Raw genomic sequence first — 21835 nt, 5'->3', positions numbered from 1 at the left:
AGATCCCCATGATTGCCTACACCTATTCCAGACACTAAACCAAAATGATGTATGTAGACAGAACTGACCTGGTTTCTACTGTTGGGGTACTGCTTCATGAAAGTTCTCACAGCTAGGCTGTCAGCATCTCCATCATCATCATCATCATCGTCATTATCACTTGTCTTTGGAGACATCCATAAACCCATGGTGTATGTATCAACTACACCCATACCAAGGTCTAGGTCATCATAACCCTGCAATATGCCAATACAATTTGACAGCATAAGGTCATGATGCTTGCCCAATGCAATGAAACAATATTTGAGTCATCAGGTCCTGTTGGCATTCTGCTATAGTGTGATGCAACGACTCTAGCTACAACAGTTTCAAGAGGAAATGCCTTTGTTAAATAGCAACCGTTCACTTTCTTGTTACTATAGCATAACTATGTCTGTCTGCATCTTTGCAGCAAAACATGCCTCAAAACATACTCTCCTTCAAACCATAATAGCTGTTTTCTCCTTTTCTACAAATACCAAAGTGAGTGTGACACACTGTACAATCAAAACAGAAATTCTTTTAGCTTCCCTTTCCCAGAGGCATTTATGCATTACAGTTCTCCATGCTTTTGTTACAAAAGCTATGATCACTGATACAATATTGTCATGCTCCATACAGAAACTTTTGACTCTTAGAATCAAGAATATTCAATTAATTTTCTAAAACACAATCTGAATTTTCTAAAATACAATCTGACAAAATGGGATCTTAACAGGTACCACAAACAAATAGTATTTATCTCTTTTTCTAATGTCTAAAATATATATATCATCAATATATATATTTAACTCTATACTAGATGATAGAAGCGCAAACCAAATACAACATTTGGTCAAAACACTTTGACAGAAAAGTGTTTAAGTCAAATAAGAGTTTATCAGCAACTATTTACAAACCTTCTTAGAGAATGATGATTCTTGGATCAGTTGATCGATATGCACAGAAACTTCAAAGTCTGTCTTCATCAAATTGAACACACCAAAATACTGAAATAAAATAAATCCATCGAATGCATTATCTTCAATGGAGTCCCTCTGTAATACTAGGATGACATCACCCTTGAAAGGGCTAAGATAATTGGTTAACTAAGATCAAATATCAATTGTAATGTAAACAGCCAAATACCAATCAAACACATTGTTCTATCTTGATAGAATCAAATGACAAATTGCTCAAAAACATATACTACAACAACAGTGACTAAGTTATTCTATGGTTAGCTGGCACTAGAATACTTTGCAATTTTTCAGTTAAGCTATAATATTGAGATACCTTGGAGATAGACTTTGGAATGCTTTGTTCAGCCAATGATATCACAGAAAAGGTAGCTCCTCCAAAGAAAGATCTGGACTCCTTAGGTGGGTTGTTCTTCAGTTTCTTGTGCATAAAGTTCATTTCCTTCACATATCGTGTCATTACAACAGATGTGAAGTGTAAACCTGCAGACTTTCCATCCAATGAGCAATCGTCTAAGGCTACGCAAGGTTCATCTGTCAAAATAACACAAAGTTGTCGGCATCATTACTCCACTCATCGTTATTGTACATAATCAACGATATACATGATATGTGATGAAAGTTACCATGCGAGCAATAACATGGTCTCTGGATTCGCTAGGTGAATACTAGAGGATTTAAACCAGCGTGACTTTGCTATTAGGAATACTGTCAACAGCTGGTAAAATGGTCCAAGCTGTCTGATGATTTTTCTTACTTATCTTCTTGGTATGGTAAATTTACTGGTTTGGATAAAAGGCTACATTATTGGGGTTAATAATGCAAATACATGCAAAGCATAATACATTCAAAGTAGCAGAAATTATGTTTTATATGGTAATTGATGAAAATTGTGAAAATGAATGACAGGTTTACAGGAACAACAAAGACGCCAAAACCAGTCATTTTAATGATTTATACACAAGGTCAAAAAGAAACCCAATATTGTAGTCTGCTGAAACAGCAGTCAGTGTTACCTGGATAGAGCCTTGCTAAATTCTTCAACTGCTCTTCAACAGTTCCACATGTATACAATGGTTTCCAGATTATCTGTACAGACAAATATTTTGGTTAAAAATACAATGCAAGACGCTGGTTTACTAAACTAGACAATCCTTATTCAAACGATGGCCTTACCATCAAATCCAAATCAGACTAAAATATTAATTGCTTCGTGAAAATATTACCATATATGTATGCAGGGCTCGAAATTAAATTTCAAATGTGGTGGTCCATGTGGACCACCTAACAAATATTTTGGTGGTCCAAATTAAAAATGTAGTGGTCCGTAATATAACAATTGTTTAAGATGGCGTGATAGGTTTGTGACGACATACATTCAAACGACAACTTCTCGCCCAAACTATGTTATATACGTAAAACGTGCATATCACCAGAAAGCTCTTTCTATGAATTTTAATGCTGTACCATTACATTTTGGTTTTTTGGGGATCTGAAAAGGCCGAATTTGGGATATTTCACCATGAAAATTATAACCATCACCTCACATAGCCGATTGTCATTTGAACAAAGCAATCTATAAGTTTATATACTGTCAGCATAACTGTGTCTTAAATTTTTGAAGACGACTTAGGTTTTTTGACAATCACCAGTCATGGTTTTGAATCATGTTTTGTTCATTACTTAGTTTATTTAACTACGAATATTAAAATTCTTAAATGTGTTTGGAAAAATCTGAGACATGGTTTGGAGACCATCTGTACGACTTTCACCTGTGAAAATTTGGTAGACTACCTGTCATCCCTTGTCGACTTACACTATTTAGACCAAGAGAATCATACTAAAATGGCAAGAAAAGAAAATGAAAAACACAAGAAGTTGTTTGCATTCCTTTGTTGGCATAATTTTCAAGAGCAAATAATTTTTTTCGGCATATCTGATGATACTATACTGAAAACTGACCACCTTCAAAGGCCATGTCCTTAGGAAGAAATGGCATGGAAAGGATAGTTTTCGGAGTTTTGAAGGAAAATACTCATACTAACCAATCATGCTACCTTAAGATGATTTTGAGTTGTCAGTTCACATACTCTTATGTTCAAAATTATTCCGCCAGGTATCGGCTGTTAACAATTATGATGACAAAAACCCACTATTTGCTCTATTGAACTTGAAATTCACAATATTACTTATTCTGAACTTTATTATCTTCTAAAGAGAGTCAAAATACTTCCACTCATAAAAACCAATAGCAACCAGTAACAGAACCCGATTTGAACACTGCCTGAACACGAATGGGCCTGGGCAGCGTTTCCGTTACAATTTCAAAACTTGCGTACGATTTTACGCAACTGAGCTTTATTTGCGTAAAATGTATTCAAAATGTGCACGATAGGAATCAGTATCTGAAGTGAGCTGGGCAGTCTTTTCTGTAGAACTTGGGGGTTTCCTGTAATGCGCATGCTCTATTAACAAAAAAAAACAACACTGGGGCTTCAAGGTGTAGCTGAACGTTTGCCATGCCGTGATGCATGTCCCGTATATGATCGTTGAGCAGCCCAATGAGATCATGTTCAAAGAAAATACCTTCTGACTACGAAATTAGTGTTTTCAAAGGGCCAACAAAAAGCAGATACTGTTCAAAGTCCAGCGGGACCTCTCAAGAATGCAACCCGACAGAGTCTAAATGGTCACCCGTAAACCACTTTCCAAATAACATGCGACGTAATGACCATTAACTGTATTGTGTTACCAACAACGTAGACTCGATCGATTCTCGAATTTTTTGCATCTGTAGTGCCATTGTCTGTACAGAACTGATTGACATGACGTTTTGTGATGATGAAATACAATGTTGCATAAAGTGCTGCGGTCTGCTAAAGTCTAAAATGTTGCAATATCATGATAAATGGGTGCCGATAAATGTCACTTGCAAGCAGGTGCATATGTTCTACTTTTGTCCTGGCATTGAACCACGTTCAGGCAATGTAGTGCGGGCCAAGTGCGGGATCGTCTTCAAAACTTTCTGACGTAAGTGGTGGTCCATTTGGACCACGAACATTTGAATTTTGGTGGTCCAAAATGAAAAAGTGGTGGTCTTTGGACGCAAGACCACCGTTAATTTCGAGCCCTGTAATGATTAATCATACAAAGAAACTGTCTCACAGCCTTTTGGGGGTTTAGGGGCACCAAAGTTGACCTCTGCAGCAGGAAAAAAGAACAGTCAAGGCAGCAATTTGAACCAATGAGGATAAACCATGATATGAGTCTCTTGCAGCTTTTTCTAAAGACCTCTTGGTCACCATTAAGCAGTAAGTGTCTGAGCAAGAAAGGATAGACTTGATAGATCAGTTATGACTTAAGGTAGATAAGTGCCACAGGGGACAGACCCATGAACTCTCAAATTTTTACAATACTTTCTGATCTACCTCTTGTTTGGGTTCATTTTTAAGCTCTTGGAGTCAATAAAGTTTTCAGTTTCAGTTTCAGTTTTGTGAAAATGGAATTTTATTTTTCCTAAAGAGTAAACACAGAGAAAACACTTTGAGTAAAGTTTGAGTTAAGGTTTTTGTCTTTAAATTTCAATATTCTTAAAATGCTCTCATCTGACATGATTTGGTATCAGGATAACACAGTAAATTCCATACCTTGAAGTTTGCTATTTTTCCATCATGACGTTTTGTTAGGGGCAAAACATCCGGGATAAATGCTTGGCCTGACATAATTTGTAAAGCAACCCTGCTTGCATAGAAGAAATAGTGATATGACGGACTTCCAAAGTCGTTGGTGATGTTAAGTAATAACTGCAAGCAGAGATAAGAAATAAACAAGAATACTATTACAACATAGCAGTAAATATAATATAGATTCTTTTTAGTGTCCTCTTCTAAAAGCAAAATGGAAATGTGAAAACAGAGATGGGAAGGTCTGATATGACCAGAGGAAAACATAGGAAGACATTATGGGAGATACATGTATTACGGTACTCTTGTTCAAAATTTGTTCAGTAATTATTATGAAATAGCTAATATCTCACAAAGTGACGACAAAGAAATCATTCTTTGGCTCAACTTCTATTGCTAATTAAAATGACTTCATTGAAGACACGCAGATGGGGAGAACATTTGAAAACTTTTCGTCAAAACCACAAAACGATTAGATTGCTTCCCATCCCAAGTCTGTGACAAAATAACACAGGAATGCTTGTTTATTTTAGTTCGTTTTTTTTGGGGAGCTTACAAGATCCAGTTACTAACCTGAAAACAACAAAACAGATACGTTTACATGGAGTGGTATTTCTGACACACAGCAGGTTGATTTTGATGACTTTACTGTTTGGAAGTGTGTTGAGGATACAGTCTACCTCTTTTGTTACCTTGTCATTTCATTATACATAATTTTTGAAGGGCTGACATAGCCAATCTGGATTGATGCATGCATAGATGACACACAAAATGAGCAGCATCTTAGAAGCTGGTAGCTTATTGGTTGGCTGAATATCAGTGACATTGATGAATCATTTTGAACCAGCCAATCAGTTGCATCATAGCCTTAGTTTAAGACTAGTTAACTTGCTGTTACAATCTACCAAAGTCCAAGCCACTGCACATTGACCCCAAACAAACCTATTTCTTTCTTCTGTCTGAAAGAAAAAAAGCAAATGTTTGCAAAAAACACCATGGTTACCTGCATTGCTGTCCAAATGTCCATTTTCACCCACTTTTTCATGCCTAGAAGATAAAATGTTTTCATTGATATTAAATTCAAATATATCAAAAGCAATAACATGCAGTGGAATCAACTAACCACTGGTTTCACTTCTCAGATGCAATCTTTGAGACAGAAAATTATTGCAATTCTCCTTGAAAAAGTTGTATTTTCTATGTTCACTTTGACCAGAGTGTCAGATTTGATGCAAAAAGTCATGTTATGCCTTTCAAAATACGGATGTTGTAGGAGATACAGTGCTGTAATCTTCAATCAGTGCAAACTGAAAAGTAACAAAATCAGAGAGTAGTGTTGTGTATGGCAAGCCAAGTGTTGCAAAATTCAAAAAACACATTTTTGTGTTCTAAGTTTTCATGTTTGTGTTCTAAAAATTTATGTTTATGTTCATAAAAACCATGTTTATGTTCTTAAAATGTATGTTTATATTCTTAAATTGTATGTTCATGTTCATAAAAACCATGTTTATGTTCTTAAAATGTATGTTTATATTCTTAAATTGTATGTTCATGTTCATAAAAACCATGTTTATGTTCTTAAAATGTATGTTTATATTCTTAAATTGTATGTTCATGTTCATAAAAACCATGTTTATGTTCTTAAAATGTATGTTTATATTCTTAAATTGTATGTTCATGTTCATAAAAACCATGTTTATGTTCTTAAAATGTATGTTTATATTCTTAAATTGTATGTTCATGTTCATAAAAACCATGTTTATGTTCTTAAAATGTATGTTTATATTCTTAAATTGTATGTTCATGTTCATAAAAACCATGTTTATGTTCTTAAAATGTATGTTTATATTCTTAAATTGTATGTTTATGTTCATAAAAACCATGTTTATGTTCTTAAAATGTATGTTTATATTCTTAAATTGTATGTTTATGTTCATAAAAACCATGTTCATGTTCTTAAAATGTATGTTTATATTCTTAAATTGTATGTTTATGTTCATTAAACCATGCTGTTATTCAAACTTTCATGCTTATGTTCATGAAGGTCATTTGTTTGTTCATTGAACTGCTTATGTCCATATCTCCCTGTTAACACTGAGGGCGCTCTGGAGTTAGCAGCACGAGACAGCTATGGCGGCGAACCAAACAGTTACACCGCATACAGCGAGAAAAGTGGGCTTTACGTGTGTTTAAAAGCAAAGCTTAGCACATCGTGGATCTAGACAAGTAGAGCGTGCTCGAAAACGGAGATCGATCACAAGTTTGTACTAAATATCGGCTGTTCTCGGCGGAGAAACTGCACGCTCTCATTCGGAGGCGCAACCAGCGGTTTAACGTTATAAAATGTCTACGCACTTTCGAAGTCCAAAGTCAAAGACTCGGGGCTGTGTGGTTACTAAATATCGGCTGTTCTCGGCGGAGAAACTGCACGCACACCTACAGTCACCTATGGTCGGTCTATTCCGCTCAGCGTCTATGCCCCCATAGACGTGTGTACATCTCCTTCTCAGGCATATGTACACACGTCTATGAGGGCATAGACGCCGAGTGGAATATTCCGACCAAAGGTGACTGTGCTGCACGCTCTCTGACTCGGAGCAAAACCAGCGGTTTGCCTATGGCATTTTGGCAGTCCAAAGTCAAAGACTTAGGGCTGTTGTGGCTGTGGGAGGCACTCTGATTAAAATCTGATGTAGAGAATGGTCCGTTACTAGTGAGAAGAGGACCGAACAAATACAGACCTATTAAATTGTGATAACATAAAAGACCGTACACAGCATGCATTGTGACCGGTCTTCTGGTCTTCACGACATGCGACCTGCGTCCTGAGTTTCAAAAATGAGCGACCCGCGACTTTTAGATGCAGTGAAATATGACCTGCGAGTTGTCAAATGGAAAACGTATCTTTGATAGGCTATCTGCATCGGGCAGTTCACAGTCCCTCCACATGGTGGAGGGACCGTGGGCAGTTGAAGGTATTTGGTCGATCTTTTACGTTATCGTATTAAGGTATTTTGTTGTGCGGTCCTCCCCTCACTAGTGACAGACCCATCTCTACATCGGATCAGAGTGCCTCCCACAGCCCTGAGTCTTTGACTTCGGACTTCGAAAGTGTGTAATATCATGGATGTAAAAAATAGAAGGATACAGGACACTCCTTTGATCCTTTGTTCAAGGGATAGTTGCCGCCGATTCGTTATCTCGTAATCCCGTAACGGGATTAGCGTGTTATTTTATTCATAGCGTGCCTTCGGGTTGTCATCGGTAAACGTCGAGTCTTTCCGTGCATTACCACAGACAGCGTCAAAAATAGCGTCTTTCGTGCCAGTAATGTTGTTGTCGCAATACTACGACCTTTTTCTCTCTTAACGATGATATGCGGCTCATCGAGGAGGAAACAATCGACTACATAGCTCCTGGCTCACTTTCTGTCTCTGTCTCTATTTTTTACATCCATGGTAATATACTGTATATGTACGCTGGTTGCGCCTCCGAATGAGAGCGTGCAGTTTCTCCGCCGAGAACAGCCGATATTTAGTTCAAACTTGTGATCGATCTCCGTTTTCGAGCACGCTCTACTTGTCTAGATCCACGATGTGCTAAGCTTTGCTTTTAAACACACGTAAAGCCCACTTTTCTCGCTGTATGCAGTGTAACTGTTTGGTCCGCCGCCATAGCTGTCTCGTGCTGCTAACTCCAGAGCGCCCTCAGTGTTAACAGGGAGATATGGACATAAGCAGTGTTTTAATGAACATAAAATTTGTTCAATGAACAAACAAATGACCTTCATGAACATAAGCATGAAAGGTTGAATAACAGCATGGTTTTATGAACATAAACATACAATTTAAGAATATAAACATACATTTTAAGAACATGAACATGGTTTTTATGAACATGAACATACAATTTAAGAACATAAACATGGTTTTTATGAACATAAACATACAATTTAAGAATATAAACATACATTTTAAGAACATAAACATGGTTTTTATGAACATGAACATACAATTTAAGAATATAAACATACATTTTAAGAACATGAACATGGTTTTTATGAACATGAACATACAATTTAAGAACATAAACATGGTTTTTATGAACATAAACATACAATTTAAGAATATAAACATACATTTTAAGAACATAAACATGGTTTTTATGAACATAAACATAAATTTTTAGAACACAAACATGAAAACTTAGAACACACAAATGTGTTTTTTGAATTTTGCAACACTTGGCTTGCCATAGTTGTGTGCAAAGGTGAAAACATGAGTTGGTATGATTGACCCAAAAACTTTCTAAGGGATAGATTCATTGATAATACAGCTTCTGCTTACATCCATTTTGGAATACAGATTCTTCAGTGAAGGGAACTTTCTTGAAGACAGAATTTGGATCCAACTTTTCGTTCCAGAGATCGTTATGAATCCATATGGTCCTCATGTTGAAGTTCTCATCAAGTGGCAGATTAAATTCGCTTTGAGAGAGGATACGCTGCAGGTCATCAAGGTCAAGGTCAGCCAGGAAACTGCTATCCTTTCTGCCACTCAGCCGGAGCAGAGTTTCTTGGCCTTTCTTGGCAACAAAACTGAAAACTAGACATATCAATCAATAAGATTTTTTTCCTTTTTGATCATGGTGACAATATGTGATGGATGAAATAAAGATTACAGAAAATCTGTATTTGCAACTTGAAAGTTGCAGCTTCAGCTATTTATCTTCCACGTCTCATCTTCTTTTATACATAAACATGGTTTATCAAATTCTAGTTTGTGTTTTACAATGCGCCCACACACCTTCCACATACTAACAGCAACAGCATAACTAAGGTATCTACAATAAATTAATAGAGTTTCCACAAGAATTTCAAATATAATCAGAACTTCATGGGAATAGTACTTCATGTGGCTGACTTTGTAAAAAGATTGTTATGTGATAGGATTCCTTTGTTTTACATAGTTTCTTCAACATTTATGTTGGATGAACACAAGGGCAAACATCTGTTCACACACACAGAGGAGTTAACAGTCAAACAAACAAAACTACAATACCCATAGAATTCAGTCATAACTTCTTTGAAGTCTAGCTGGGATGAGAATGGTGGATTACTGCTCAGACAGTCCAAGATGAACCCTGCCATGGATGGAATTTTCAAGAGGTCACACTTCTGAAGGTCAGTCGTTCCACTGCTTTCAACACTTTCAACAGTGACATCCTGAAACAAACAACAGTGACATCATTGAAGATATTTGTTCAATGACTAAATGTGATCATGACATATGTAAGTATTACTTCACCACTTCCGATTATAAAGATCTTCTTGTATGCTCCACTAGAACACTAAAATCATGCTCCATTAGACCATTAAACATCTGAACTACGTTAAATTTCACTGTTTACACTTAGATAATAGATCACTCTGGCTATTGGTCAGATACATAAATTTTCAGCAAACAGAAATTTAGCCCAAGACGTTACGATGAACTGCAGGGGTGGGGGTTGGTGCCTGCCAGAGTCTACTGGGTGGCTGACACAGGCCTCTTGTTGACAAGCATGGGAATTCTTAATATGTGTACTTTCGTGTTCTTCCCCTAGCTTGGATAGATTTCATGACAAAATTGCTACTTTTGATAGACATGTGTCTCTCTCAGTATGCAGACTGTTACTATCTACCGGTACAAACAAGTGTAACCATAGATACTGGAATGTAATCATTACCATGCCAACATCTGATGAAATCACCGGCAGAGGATACTTGGGTTCAGTTTCCGTCACTTTGATGTTGAAATGTTGTACCAAGTCCACTCCATGCAGAGCAAACAGAGTGAATGGGTTCTTGTCAATCTCTGACGTGATCAGAAAATACACGGCTGCCATGTGTTTGCAGGGATTGCCGTAGTCAGGACAACTACAGCGAGCATGCATGTCACTCCATCGTTGGGGAAACAATTTTATGTTTGCCTGTGAATTCGAGAATATGAAGTATTGTTAAAAAAAAAAATTGAAAGTCAAGAGTACAATCTCCTTCCATTTTGAAATTTTTTAATCAATACAATTGGTCAGTTATTCATTTATTTCTTGAACATTTCATTTTAATTAATTTTGTTTAAACAACTTTATCTGTTGAAATTCTTAACAAATCTTTGATTAGAAAATCAACTACTCTATGATAAATTTGATCATTCTGTAGAGTGAACTGCTGAACAAGTACAATTAACAGTGACCATGTGATTATTCCATAGTTGTGTTTCATTCCCAAACATGGTACTAGACTATTATATAAGCTACTCTGTGTAAGCATTAAAACTGATTCATACAAAACGGACAATGGGAAACGGCTTCAAACAAACCCAAACAGGCATTGACAGGAAGATATTGAGTAGATTTAGGCCAAAGAAAAACAGCATCAAGAGTGTTAATGACATCATCATTGATTTGTTTACCTTTTGAAGCAGACCAATGAGCTCAGGTGGAAGTTCTCCATTGATGATATGGCCGTACAGTAGTGGGTTCTTTTCTATGATGGAAAACACCATTTCTTTTTCTTCTGGCCTGAAATCTTGAAACAAGACAGCGACTTGGTATAGCATCTGTCCCTGAACCTTGGCTATAACCTGTTGACAGAGAAGTGTAACAGACCTGAATGAGGTTGACTTGGTTAATGGATCTGTGAATCAAGTATAAACGCAAACGCCCACATATTGTTTTCGGAAATTTCAGTTTATTAAACAAAGGGAATCTCTAATTCCACATGTTCTCACAACACCATCGGTACTTAGACACAGTCCATGTATTATTTTACAAAACATTTCTGTGTGCTTTCCGGCATTATAGTGGCTGATGAAGGAACTGACCTGAGATCCAGTAATTGATATTCTGATTACTTTCCCAGTGTTAGCATAGCTTTTCCCTCTGCCTAACCTGGCATCCATATCCATTCGTCTGAAATGAAAAGAAATGTTTTTAATAATATACATCTTTCTGACATGCATTGGTGATGATGAAGCAACTGAACAACCTCTTCTCAAGTGTTCCCACTCGTTGGGATCAAAACCTTCAAGAAGTTCAGGAACTGTGATTATTGTGCTGGTTTTTCAACTCTCACAAGCATTTCTCCCTGTTGAACAGGAACAACACTGGTAACCTTTTACATAACTTCAGCATGTTTCACTTCAAGACCCTATTGTTACAGTAACTGTACTATACGGATAATTTTTCATGTGGGTACAGTTTTTGGAAAAGAGAAATATCTAATAGAGAGTTCAGTGTTTTCCCTTCAGCCAAAATAATATAAATTTGAAATACAAATGTACACTGTGGTCTAAAAAACATCTAGTTTGAAGGACTGTTGCATTTTAAAAAGTTGGGCTGCAGAGGGCGCTATACAAGATATCTCATCACCAGCTCAATCTGCTCTGAGCAATTTTAAGTACTCTACATACCGTTAAAACTTGGTAGTGTTTTGATTAGCAAGTCATTAAAAATTAATGCAACCTCAAAGTTTACTATTCCTCTATGAAAGCTGCCCTTCTTGAAACAGAAAAGCTTGGCCATTCTAGATAAATACACCAGAAATCCTAGTGACACTCATGATAACAAAACTTTTTGCTGAAACTTTTCACCATGAGAAAGGAAGATCTGTCACGATCCTTTTAGAAAGAGATGATTTCATATATTTTTTGCTGTGATAAACATAAGCTTAATTGGTACAGTTTGCATAACAAATTGAATACAAAATTAAATCCAGCCATGGCTCAGTTGCAGGTTTGGCAACTTTCAGAAGCCCAAAAAGCATGGCCACATTTAAGTGATACCGAATCTAACAAAGCCTCAGATTGTCACCAAAAAGGATAAGGAAACATGACTTATCATCGTCAAAAGATTGGTGAATGTATCCATTGAATCTATAACTTACCCAAGTGCATCTAGAAATGCCTTCCCCCATGCAGTTTTACCATATGTATTTATCACCATCTTCTCTGAGTTGTGGAAACCTGGTACCTGAATCATATGAATGACATGAAAGAAAGAAATATGAAAAAGAATGAAATCATAGAAAATAATGCCATAAACCCATCAATCTCACCATACTTTACTTTAACAATCACAGACATTTGGCATCAAAATCAGGGTTCTGCCCAGAGTTCCAAGAGTGCTGGACGGCTCATTAATATTCATGAGCATTAATATTCATGAAAAACTGTAACATTTATATGCTTGTATTTTTACATTCTTAGGGCTCGATATACAAATAATAGCCAATTCCAATGTATCTTCAAAGTATTTTTTCAGTTTTAACTGAACAAAACAGAAAGAAAACAATCTTTAGTAGTTGTAAAGGAATCTTTTGAAGCTTCTGAAAAATAATGTACCACTTGCACTTTTTTGTAATCATTTTCCTGTGCTTATATCATCCCTCACCACTATGAAGTTTGGATTACCATTGCACTGTACCAGCATCCAGTGTTTTTTCAAATGACCTAGGTGGTCTTGTTACTGCTCATGCGCAGACTCTATAGAGTTTAAACCAAGAACTTAGGGGTTGGCTAATCGGCCATAGTTTTGAAAGTGGAGTTTCTCGATGTAAAATTCACTTCAATTGCTTCTTGATAGTCATTGTAGAATAAGAAAATTCACAAACAGAGAGGCTTGTTGCCACGGACAAGTAACTTTTGGCTTATTGACCTGAAAATAAGTGAGTGTTCATTGATAATTCAAAGACTGGATTCGTTGACACCAAACTTGCTCGTGACTTTCATTGCATGCAGTCTTTCCACGATGCCACTCATTGAGTTTGAACTGAACATTGAAGAGTACGTTTTAGTTAGAAGTCCTGTTTTTTGTGCTCATTTTCGCTTCCGTACTTCATTTTTGTGGTGTTATAAACCTTGATACAAAGCAAAAAAACTTCAGTTTTCTCCTTCTTTCGATCGTACAGAGATACTGTGTGACAGGAAAACCGTGTCTAGTTCATTAGGGCGATGATCTTGTGAACGTACGTTGAACAGCTTTTCATATGCAAAATCAGCGTACGGTAATCAACCAGTGGTATTGTTTAAATAGCATTTTATTGAAAGGCATTCTATAGTACCATTGTTTTCATCAACTCTTCATGCATTTTTATGAACTGCTTGACCTCAAAAGTGTCACTCATAGACATTCATGTTGATTGTTCAAAGCATTGAACTGCAAGTCAAGTGCCGGTCGGTCACTTGTCAATGCTGGTCGGAAATTCTGAGTGCCGGACGGGCCCGTCCAGCGCCGTCCGGCGTGGGCAGAACCCTGAAATAACAATCAGTGATGTCAAAGATCAAGGAAAATAGCCTGATAGCCAATCACTTCAAAACATGGATCCCAATGATCTATAATCAAAATGAATTTTTAAGCAGAGTCAATTGTAGGTTTTAAATTGTTCAAAAATACAATGCTTTGCAAATTATATATTATGAAGAGCAAATCTGCAAAACTTTCATTCAAACTATGTGTATTGGAAAGCAACCACCAAAGTAAACCTTGCTATGTGAAACATCTTCAGTTAATATTTTTGAGTTTAAGGTGGAGCTGCATGTTGCCAACACAGTTTTTTTCAAAGGAATTTTTCTCATCTAAGATGACAAGGAAACCCCCTCATACTATATATTTTCAAAAAGCAGAGAATCTAAAGTTTACTATGGTAGCAATAATTTACTCGAAGGATGAAAGGGTGTATATTTGGGGTAAAAATCCTCAATTTTGGTATTAATGATAAAAATCAATTTAAGTCAGAATTTGATACAATTTTCTGAAATGTAATATTTCAATTGAAACAAGAGTATAGTACAAAAAAATACTGAGATGGTAGCTTTGGCGGTATGGGAGCCTTTGTGTGTGACGGACATACATCCGCACATACCCACAAATATACAGACACAGACGCCACTCAGACTCATCATATAAGCTCTTTTTGGTATTTATATATAAAACCAAATATGAGCTAAAAACAACTAATTTATTTTCCATTATCTATCCTCATTCTGAAATGGCAGGGGTTAAAAGACCAACACTCAAAAAAGTGATTCAAAACATGATAAGCAAATCTAAAATGCCTCTTATTTAAAATCTTAGGTAAACATTTCTATCAGCATGAAGGTAGGAAGAGAAGGAGCCTGCAGGAGAAATAAATGGATTAACCACCATTGTATAATGCCCAGATAATCCTGTTATCTCCTTTCTTATCCTCGCTTTAGCCGGTCCTGCAAGGCCACCTTGTCACATAACTGTCAAATTTAATGAGTTCGAAATATTTTTTATCGTGGATTTGAATCGAATGCGTAGACTAACAAGTCATCGTTGATGACACAGTCCCCACTTGTTAATGGGTACTTTGATTACAGGTCCTCAGAGAGGATAGAGTCCTCTTCATTAGGTCTGTGATAACAATACTTTTGAATAAATTCGCTTGATACATGTCTGAGCTGTAGTTCAGGACATGAAAAAATCGTAATAAAATGGCCACATGGCGGCCTTATTGGATCGTATCACAGAACAAATCTATGGGCATATGTATGACAGACATCCAGCTCTATGGGTTTTCTCAGAATTAGATATACGCATAATTAATGAGGTACAGTATGAAGCATCATAAGGTCTCCCATCATACCATATATGAAAGGTGTACCACTTGTGGTTACTGAGTTATGGACAAATATGTATATTTGAGGTCAAAGGTCATCGAGGTCATGTGACATTTTGTCAAAATAATTGTATTGCTAAGTTATCCCTATATACCAAAAATCAGACCTCTAGCTCTATTGACTCGCTCAAAATTAGATATGCACATAATTAATGAGGTACAATATGTGGCGTCATAAGGTTTCCCATCATACCATACATGAAGGGTGTAGCACTTGTGGTTACTGAGTTATGGACAAATATGTATATTTGAGGTCAAAGGTCACCGAGGTCACGTGACATTTTGTCAAAAAAATTGTATTGCTAAGTTATCCCTATATACCAAAATCAGACCTCTAGCTCTATTGGCTCCCTCAAAATTAGATATGGGCTCAAAATTAGATATGCGCATAACTGATGAGGTACAATATGTGGCGTCATAAGCTGTCCCATCATACCATATATGAAGGGTGTAGCACTTGTGGTTACTGAGTTATGGACAAATATGTATATTTGAGGTCAAAGGTCACCAAGGTCACATGACATTTGTCAAAAAAAATTGTATTGCTAAGTTATCCCTTTAAACCAAAAATCAGACCTCTAGCTCTATTGGCTCGCTCAAAATTAGATATGCACATAATTAATGAGGTACAATATGTGGCATCATAAGGTGTCCCATCATACCATACATGAAGGGTGTAGTACTTGTGGTTACTGAGTTATGGACAAATATGTATATTTGAGGTCAAAGGTCACTGAGGTCACGTGACATTTTGTCAAAATATCTGAGATATTTGCGTGAACGGATGGACTCACGGACGGACATGACCCAATCTATAAGCCCCCTGGACTTCATCCGTGTGGACTAAAAACTGTGTCACTGCATCCTTTTTGCAATATGAATACGATGAGAAACTAAATTTTTATTTTTCTTGGCCTTATACATGGGAGTCTATGGACTGCCTTATACATGGGAGTCTATGGACTGCCTTATACATGGGAGTCTATGGACTGCCTTATACATGGGAGTCTATGGAGACTGCCTTATACATGGGAGTCTATGGAGGTGAAAACTAAAAAGTCCTCTAACACGGCCAAATTTGATCGCATTGTGAAACAAATCGACGTGCATCTGTATGGGGTAGGGTACTATCCTTGTGCAAAGTTTGAAAGAAATTGACCTGGGCATCTCTGAGATATCTGCGTGAACGGACGGACGGACGCACGCACGCACGGACGGACGGACATGACCAAACCTATAAGTCCCCCCGGACGGTGTCCGTGGGGACTAATTAAATACTGTGATGGCACATGCGCAGTTGATGCTTTTGAACACAAGAGGTTATGTAACTCGTCGGAGGACCAGATTCAGATCAGCCGGACGCATAAAAAATCGAGTACGGAAACATTTGTTCGTCTCTACAGCTTATTTACAAGTCACACTACTATACTCTTTTCGGGGGTTTCCGCAAATTTCCGCAAAAAACGTCGACATTGTTTTGAAAGAACGTAATCTTGGGTTGTTGATAGTCATATCAGGTTGACGTTGCGACGCGTTGCGTTTCTGTAATTGAAGTCAGAATTTCAGTCACTTTGCCGACCGGGTTCAGTGATTAGCATAATGTAGCATCGGGAGTCTGTGTTACGTCCATGCTGATAGTAAGTCGCTATGGTACCTATCTTAATTATCGTTTATTAAACATTGCAACTTTGTAGATACTACTACATCCATGTCGTATTGACGATAGGGTATTGTTATCAGTACATAATTTCTCCTTGCCGTCGAACCATGGATTGCTAAAAGTTCAAACTAGCTGTGTCCGTAGTCGAACTGGCCACTCTTGCTAATTTGTTTCCAGTGTTTCGTGTCATTTCCTTCAAATTCAGAATACTTAAAAGTTTAAAATTAAGAAAAATCGTCGATCAGATCGCCCACTTCACTGATTCAGTCATCACATGTCTGTTCGCGGAAGACGCTATACTTGTATTAGCGCATGCGTACTTTCTATCCGACTATTCCCGAAGAACATCGAACCGTATCCGAACCGGCATAATCCATTTATGGGATTACCCGGGCAGATGCGTCATTGTTTGCTTAGCAAACAAGCGGCATGTTTCATCTCCCTCAAAGGAGACAATAGACGTGCAGGCTCCTTCTCTTCCTACCTCCATGCTTTCAGTGACAGAGTACTTATTCCTCTATACTGCTATTTTTGCCTCTCACTCAAAAAGTGATTCAAACAATGATAAGCAAATCTACAATGCCTCTTATTTAAAATGTAAGTACTTAATTGCCAAACAAAATACTTCTTTTAATATATAGTATTTTCAGAAATTTCAGAAAATTTGACCAAGCCAGAGTGGAGTTAAATTCTTTAGAAATCTTGAAATTGGGATAAAAGAGAAGCTAGGAAATTGGGTGATTTACATATATTTGCATAAATTAACACTTCTTTAGCTGGCAATTTATGACAGCTTGACAAGCTAAAAGGTGAATTCACCAATATTTTACTCTTGGGTTAAAAAGTTAATTAAAATTGAATGAATATTTGCAAAAATAATGATTTTTGAGCAAACTATGCTGTGTTGGGTGCAGCACCCCCTGAACCTTATTTCAAATACCTATCACGCCGCCCTGGAAGATATCCTATAATGCATTGCTGTAAGGCCAACACCTAAACCGGAAATAGGCTCACTTGGCGTCAAGACACTGAGGCGAGCGGATTGCTTCGCTCATCCAATCTTGCCACATATGGCAAGCAATTGCGATAATAACGAATGCCTTATTTCCAAAAATCAGTAAATGACATGCTTTATCCATCCGTACTTCAGTGAGACAAGTATCAGAGTGTTCACAGCCCGGTGGATTGTTGTAGCGAAGCCGGCAGTTTTTCTGACAGAAACAAGTTGCATAATGTACTCAGTAAAACGTTGTCAGGTACATGTAACCATAGACCCTCGAGAAAAACGGGACAGGCAACTGCGATAGAGAACAAAGGGTCTATGGGATTAGCAGCTTGCAATCTATCTTTGAATAATTAAGAGGTGTTAATGGGTCGGGGACTGCACAAGGTCCGGTTCATAGACACGTGCATGCGGGTATACGGTAATAATGTTTTCGGATTACAAGTTATTTTCGGATTACCCGCAAGTCCATTTTTAGAAATAAAAGTGTTACAACTACTTGAGAAGGATTCGTCAAAATGGTTTTAAAGTACTTTTTACATATTGGTAGCGAGAGTCGACGCAACTAGAAATCTGCAGGGAGTCAGTATGTTGCTGTAAAGTGACAAAGTTTCGAATAGAAATCCGAAACACATACCGCTGCAGTTCCAGACTTGACAGCAGTTGACATCACAGAGTTGTTTACATTCCGTAATCATCCGTGTATCTTCGAATTTCCCCTCGTTTTTGCAGTTTTTTAACCGTCGGAATATTTTCTGTGCGAGGAGTGCTCCATGATTCGGTAAAGTATGTATGTTAACTACTGAAATGTTGTTGTTTGAAAACTGTGAACGGCCAAATTTACGAGGACAGCGTTCAGCTTTGTGTAAATGCATGTCTACCTAACTGCTTCTGAATCCATCAACCGATGGATAGTCCCGATTTATCACGAAGTTTCTCCTGACAGCGAAAGTCAGTGTTACAAATGTATTTTCTAGTACTTTGCGGATGTAAACACGTGTAGCTTATCCGAACTTTGGTGTTTCTTTAGGCTAAAACAGTACCAAAATGTTAGAGGTCGTGTATTTGAGCTCCGATGGAGTAGTCATTTTTGTGTTCCCTGATTTTCGTCAAATGTTGCGTGACAGATGAAATAAAGGTCAGATTTCGTTTCGCAGGACTGGGGAAGTGTAAACCTGTCTAACTTGTAAATGTTTCTTGTTATCGGTGATTTTTATGGTAGAGAATGTAAACTTATATTGTAGATATCTAGCAAGAGTTTTCTGTAGCGTCTATGGCTAAATGTACACAGTTTTTACCGTCTAGTTTTTTCCCGTTGGCTTCGGCTTGAATCCAAAATGTGATCTTCATCGTTACCAGAACATTCACCATGACTAGTATCAAAAAACCCTCAAAATTCTCTGTGTCATTACTCGGAACGTACCATGCAAGAGCAAAGTGTACATATTCAGAACGTCAGTTTGATCGTTAATGAGATTCAGTGTTAAGTACGAAGTATTGTTGTCAGGGACCGCTTGGCAAATAAACTTTAATGTATTCAAAGATAGATCGCACAAAGAAACCTCAGCAGTTGCCTGTCCCGTTTTTCTCGAGGGTCTATGATGTAACATGAAAAGTGACTGAGGTCGAAGTGACTATAAGGCACCGGGATTGTTTTGACCACAAACAACGACAAGAGGTGTAAATTACTTAGGTCGAAACGGACAGGGGTCGAGGTGACCTGCTGCCCGGTCCTCAACTGCAGGCCTGACGGCCTGGCTATGTTTACATAAGGCGTCCACATTTTAGAAAATCGCTAAAAGTAGGCAGAAAGAAAGCCCCCATTACGTGAAAACGCTAGGGGTCGATAGGGGTCGGATGACAGTTTGACACATTTGGTACCATTAAGAGTCGAATGATACTACATTGACCGGGTTGACCATATGACTTTCATCAAAAAAAGTCCGGGGAAAAGTGAATACATTTGGTGTTTGACAAAACTTTACAAAGCATCAATTTTTCGATCAAAAAATTCATGCGTAGAACTAATGAAAATTCGTAAAAAATACCACTGCCTTGTACATCAGGCAATAAAATGTCGTAGGCGTGAAAATGAATTTATTAGAAAATACACAGTGGCTCTTAAAATTAGTTTAAAATTTAGCGTCTTTACCGTGGTATCGCTAGATGGCCGTCATTTTTTGAAGCGAAGGCGAAGTGGTGGATTCTGGGATATCTTCCAGGGCGGCGTGAATACCTATTAAGGTACAAATCTTTAGGTAAACATTTCTATCAGTGACAGAGTACCTTTTCCTCTATACTGCTGAGAACCTGTCAAGTATGTTGTCATGGAACTACCCAGCGGACTGCCCAAGATTTATACATGGGCTTGGTTATGATTGACTAAATCAATACCTGAGAGATATCCTGCCAGGATAAGGCAAAGAATACTCCCCCTCCCTCCATGGAGGTAGTAGCAGAGAACTTCCTCCATGCTGTATTCAATTATGCAGGGGGGTTTTGTCAGCATTCTCTTTCCCGCATCTAGTTACGTGGGACTTTTCTTATTTTTGACAATGGAGTTGTGGAGTTTTTTCTTTTAGAATTTTCTCATCACATTTCAACACTGTCTGGGTGCAATCTGACTTTTTTTAAAAATACACAATCCTAAAAACTAATCATCTTTTGTTACATCACGGAGGGACCGTGGTTACATGTTCTTCCTGACTTTCATGTAGAGTATGTTGTTTTTCTGATCAGTACGATAAGAAAATCAGTATGAAGAACTTTAGCTTAGCATTAACCCTGAAACAAGAGGGTTTTCTCTCTGTCACTGGGGTGCTTTGGGTAAAGTCTTCCCTGCTCAACAAATTCGTATGCTGTATTCATAGGAGAACATCTGGAACTCTTCCTTAATTAAACATACAATGACTAGCCTTGTCTGATAAGTCTGATAAACAAATAGTGTCAACGAGTTAATCATGAACCTGGAAATACAGGAAGTTACTTGTTTGTTACCCTTTCAGCAGAGGTATTACTGGTATGCACGATTTAGAAAACTTAAAAAAATATCTGAAGGAGTGATCGTGTCCCATGAGCATAAAACAGTGTTACAAGTGAACCACGTATCCGGAGAATTCTTAGATTTTTTTATGGTGTAAACCACAGTCGCTTGTGAATCGACGACGGCCGCTGTGCGATGTGTGCAGCGGCCGTCATCAATCGATTCACGCGCGACTGTGGTGTAAACGTAGTAGACCCCGTCTTATTACTTTTTTCCGCTTATATCGCAAATATCTGGCCAGGTCATGTGGAGGGAAAGTGGAACAGTCACAAGGCAAAATGCAGGAGCGAAATATAATAGCGAGAGTGACACCTGCTTTGTTGGCGATGCATCTCCCATGACGTTGTACAGAATCCTCTTTTTGCTTTTGAAAATTTGAAGAAACACTGAAAAGGGGATTGATACGAGGGTCTTGGTTGACTTCATATGTGCTTGACCTGAGTATGACTACGACCGTGTTCCATCTTCTGGCAAGTTCTGCCGGTGGACTGTCTGTAAGCTCAACGTTGAAAGCAGTCCCTAGCGAAACTTGCAATTCATTTTAGTGTGTATTCGAAAACATTATTTCTGTATACATACCTTGGAAATTCTGCAAACAGGTTATGCTAGTTGGCGAGGTTCAAGTCGGTCGCCTGTTGGAAGAGCGCTCGCTTTGCGAATGCCGCGACTGGTGCTGTACGTGTCGCCCTCGACTAACTGGGGGTATGCCTCCACACGTTGTCTCAGCGCGCCAATTCTTGTGTTTATGTTTATATGGAGCATGTGAC

At 37.8% G+C, this 21835-nt stretch overlaps 1 protein-coding gene across 3 annotated transcripts in view; it reads right to left on the bottom strand.

Moving 5' to 3' along the window:
- LOC139131895 (uncharacterized ATP-dependent helicase YwqA-like) overlaps window positions 1-21753 on the bottom strand; it is a 32680-nt gene extending 10927 nt beyond the window's left edge. The window contains exons 1-13 of one of the 3 annotated variants that reach the window (XM_070698203.1): window positions 21648-21753; window positions 12606-12684; window positions 11545-11632; window positions 11134-11304; window positions 10409-10651; window positions 9742-9905; window positions 9028-9278; window positions 5685-5728; window positions 4646-4801; window positions 2015-2087; window positions 1315-1532; window positions 939-1028; window positions 69-236 (exon numbers count right to left, since the gene is read on the bottom strand). In XM_070698203.1, coding sequence (XP_070554304.1) covers window positions 69-236; window positions 939-1028; window positions 1315-1532; window positions 2015-2087; window positions 4646-4801; window positions 5685-5728; window positions 9028-9278; window positions 9742-9905; window positions 10409-10651; window positions 11134-11304; window positions 11545-11632; window positions 12606-12664 — 1725 coding nt within the window. In that variant the 5' untranslated portion in view covers window positions 12665-12684; window positions 21648-21753. Of the gene's footprint in view, window positions 1-68; window positions 237-938; window positions 1029-1314; window positions 1533-2014; window positions 2088-4645; window positions 4802-5684; window positions 5729-9027; window positions 9279-9741; window positions 9906-10408; window positions 10652-11133; window positions 11305-11544; window positions 11633-12605; window positions 12692-21647 lie in introns of all 3 variants that reach the window. The other 2 variants (XM_070698204.1, XM_070698205.1) reach the window with 2 other exon arrangements.
- Between the last annotated feature and the right edge of the window lie 82 nt (window positions 21754-21835).

Source organism: Ptychodera flava, chromosome 4 (assembly GCF_041260155.1).
Source record: "Ptychodera flava strain L36383 chromosome 4, AS_Pfla_20210202, whole genome shotgun sequence".
Lineage (NCBI taxonomy): Eukaryota > Metazoa > Hemichordata > Enteropneusta > Ptychoderidae > Ptychodera > Ptychodera flava.
The sequence above is the reverse complement of the archived record's forward strand: the minus strand, read 5'-3'. Positions and strand labels throughout refer to the sequence as shown.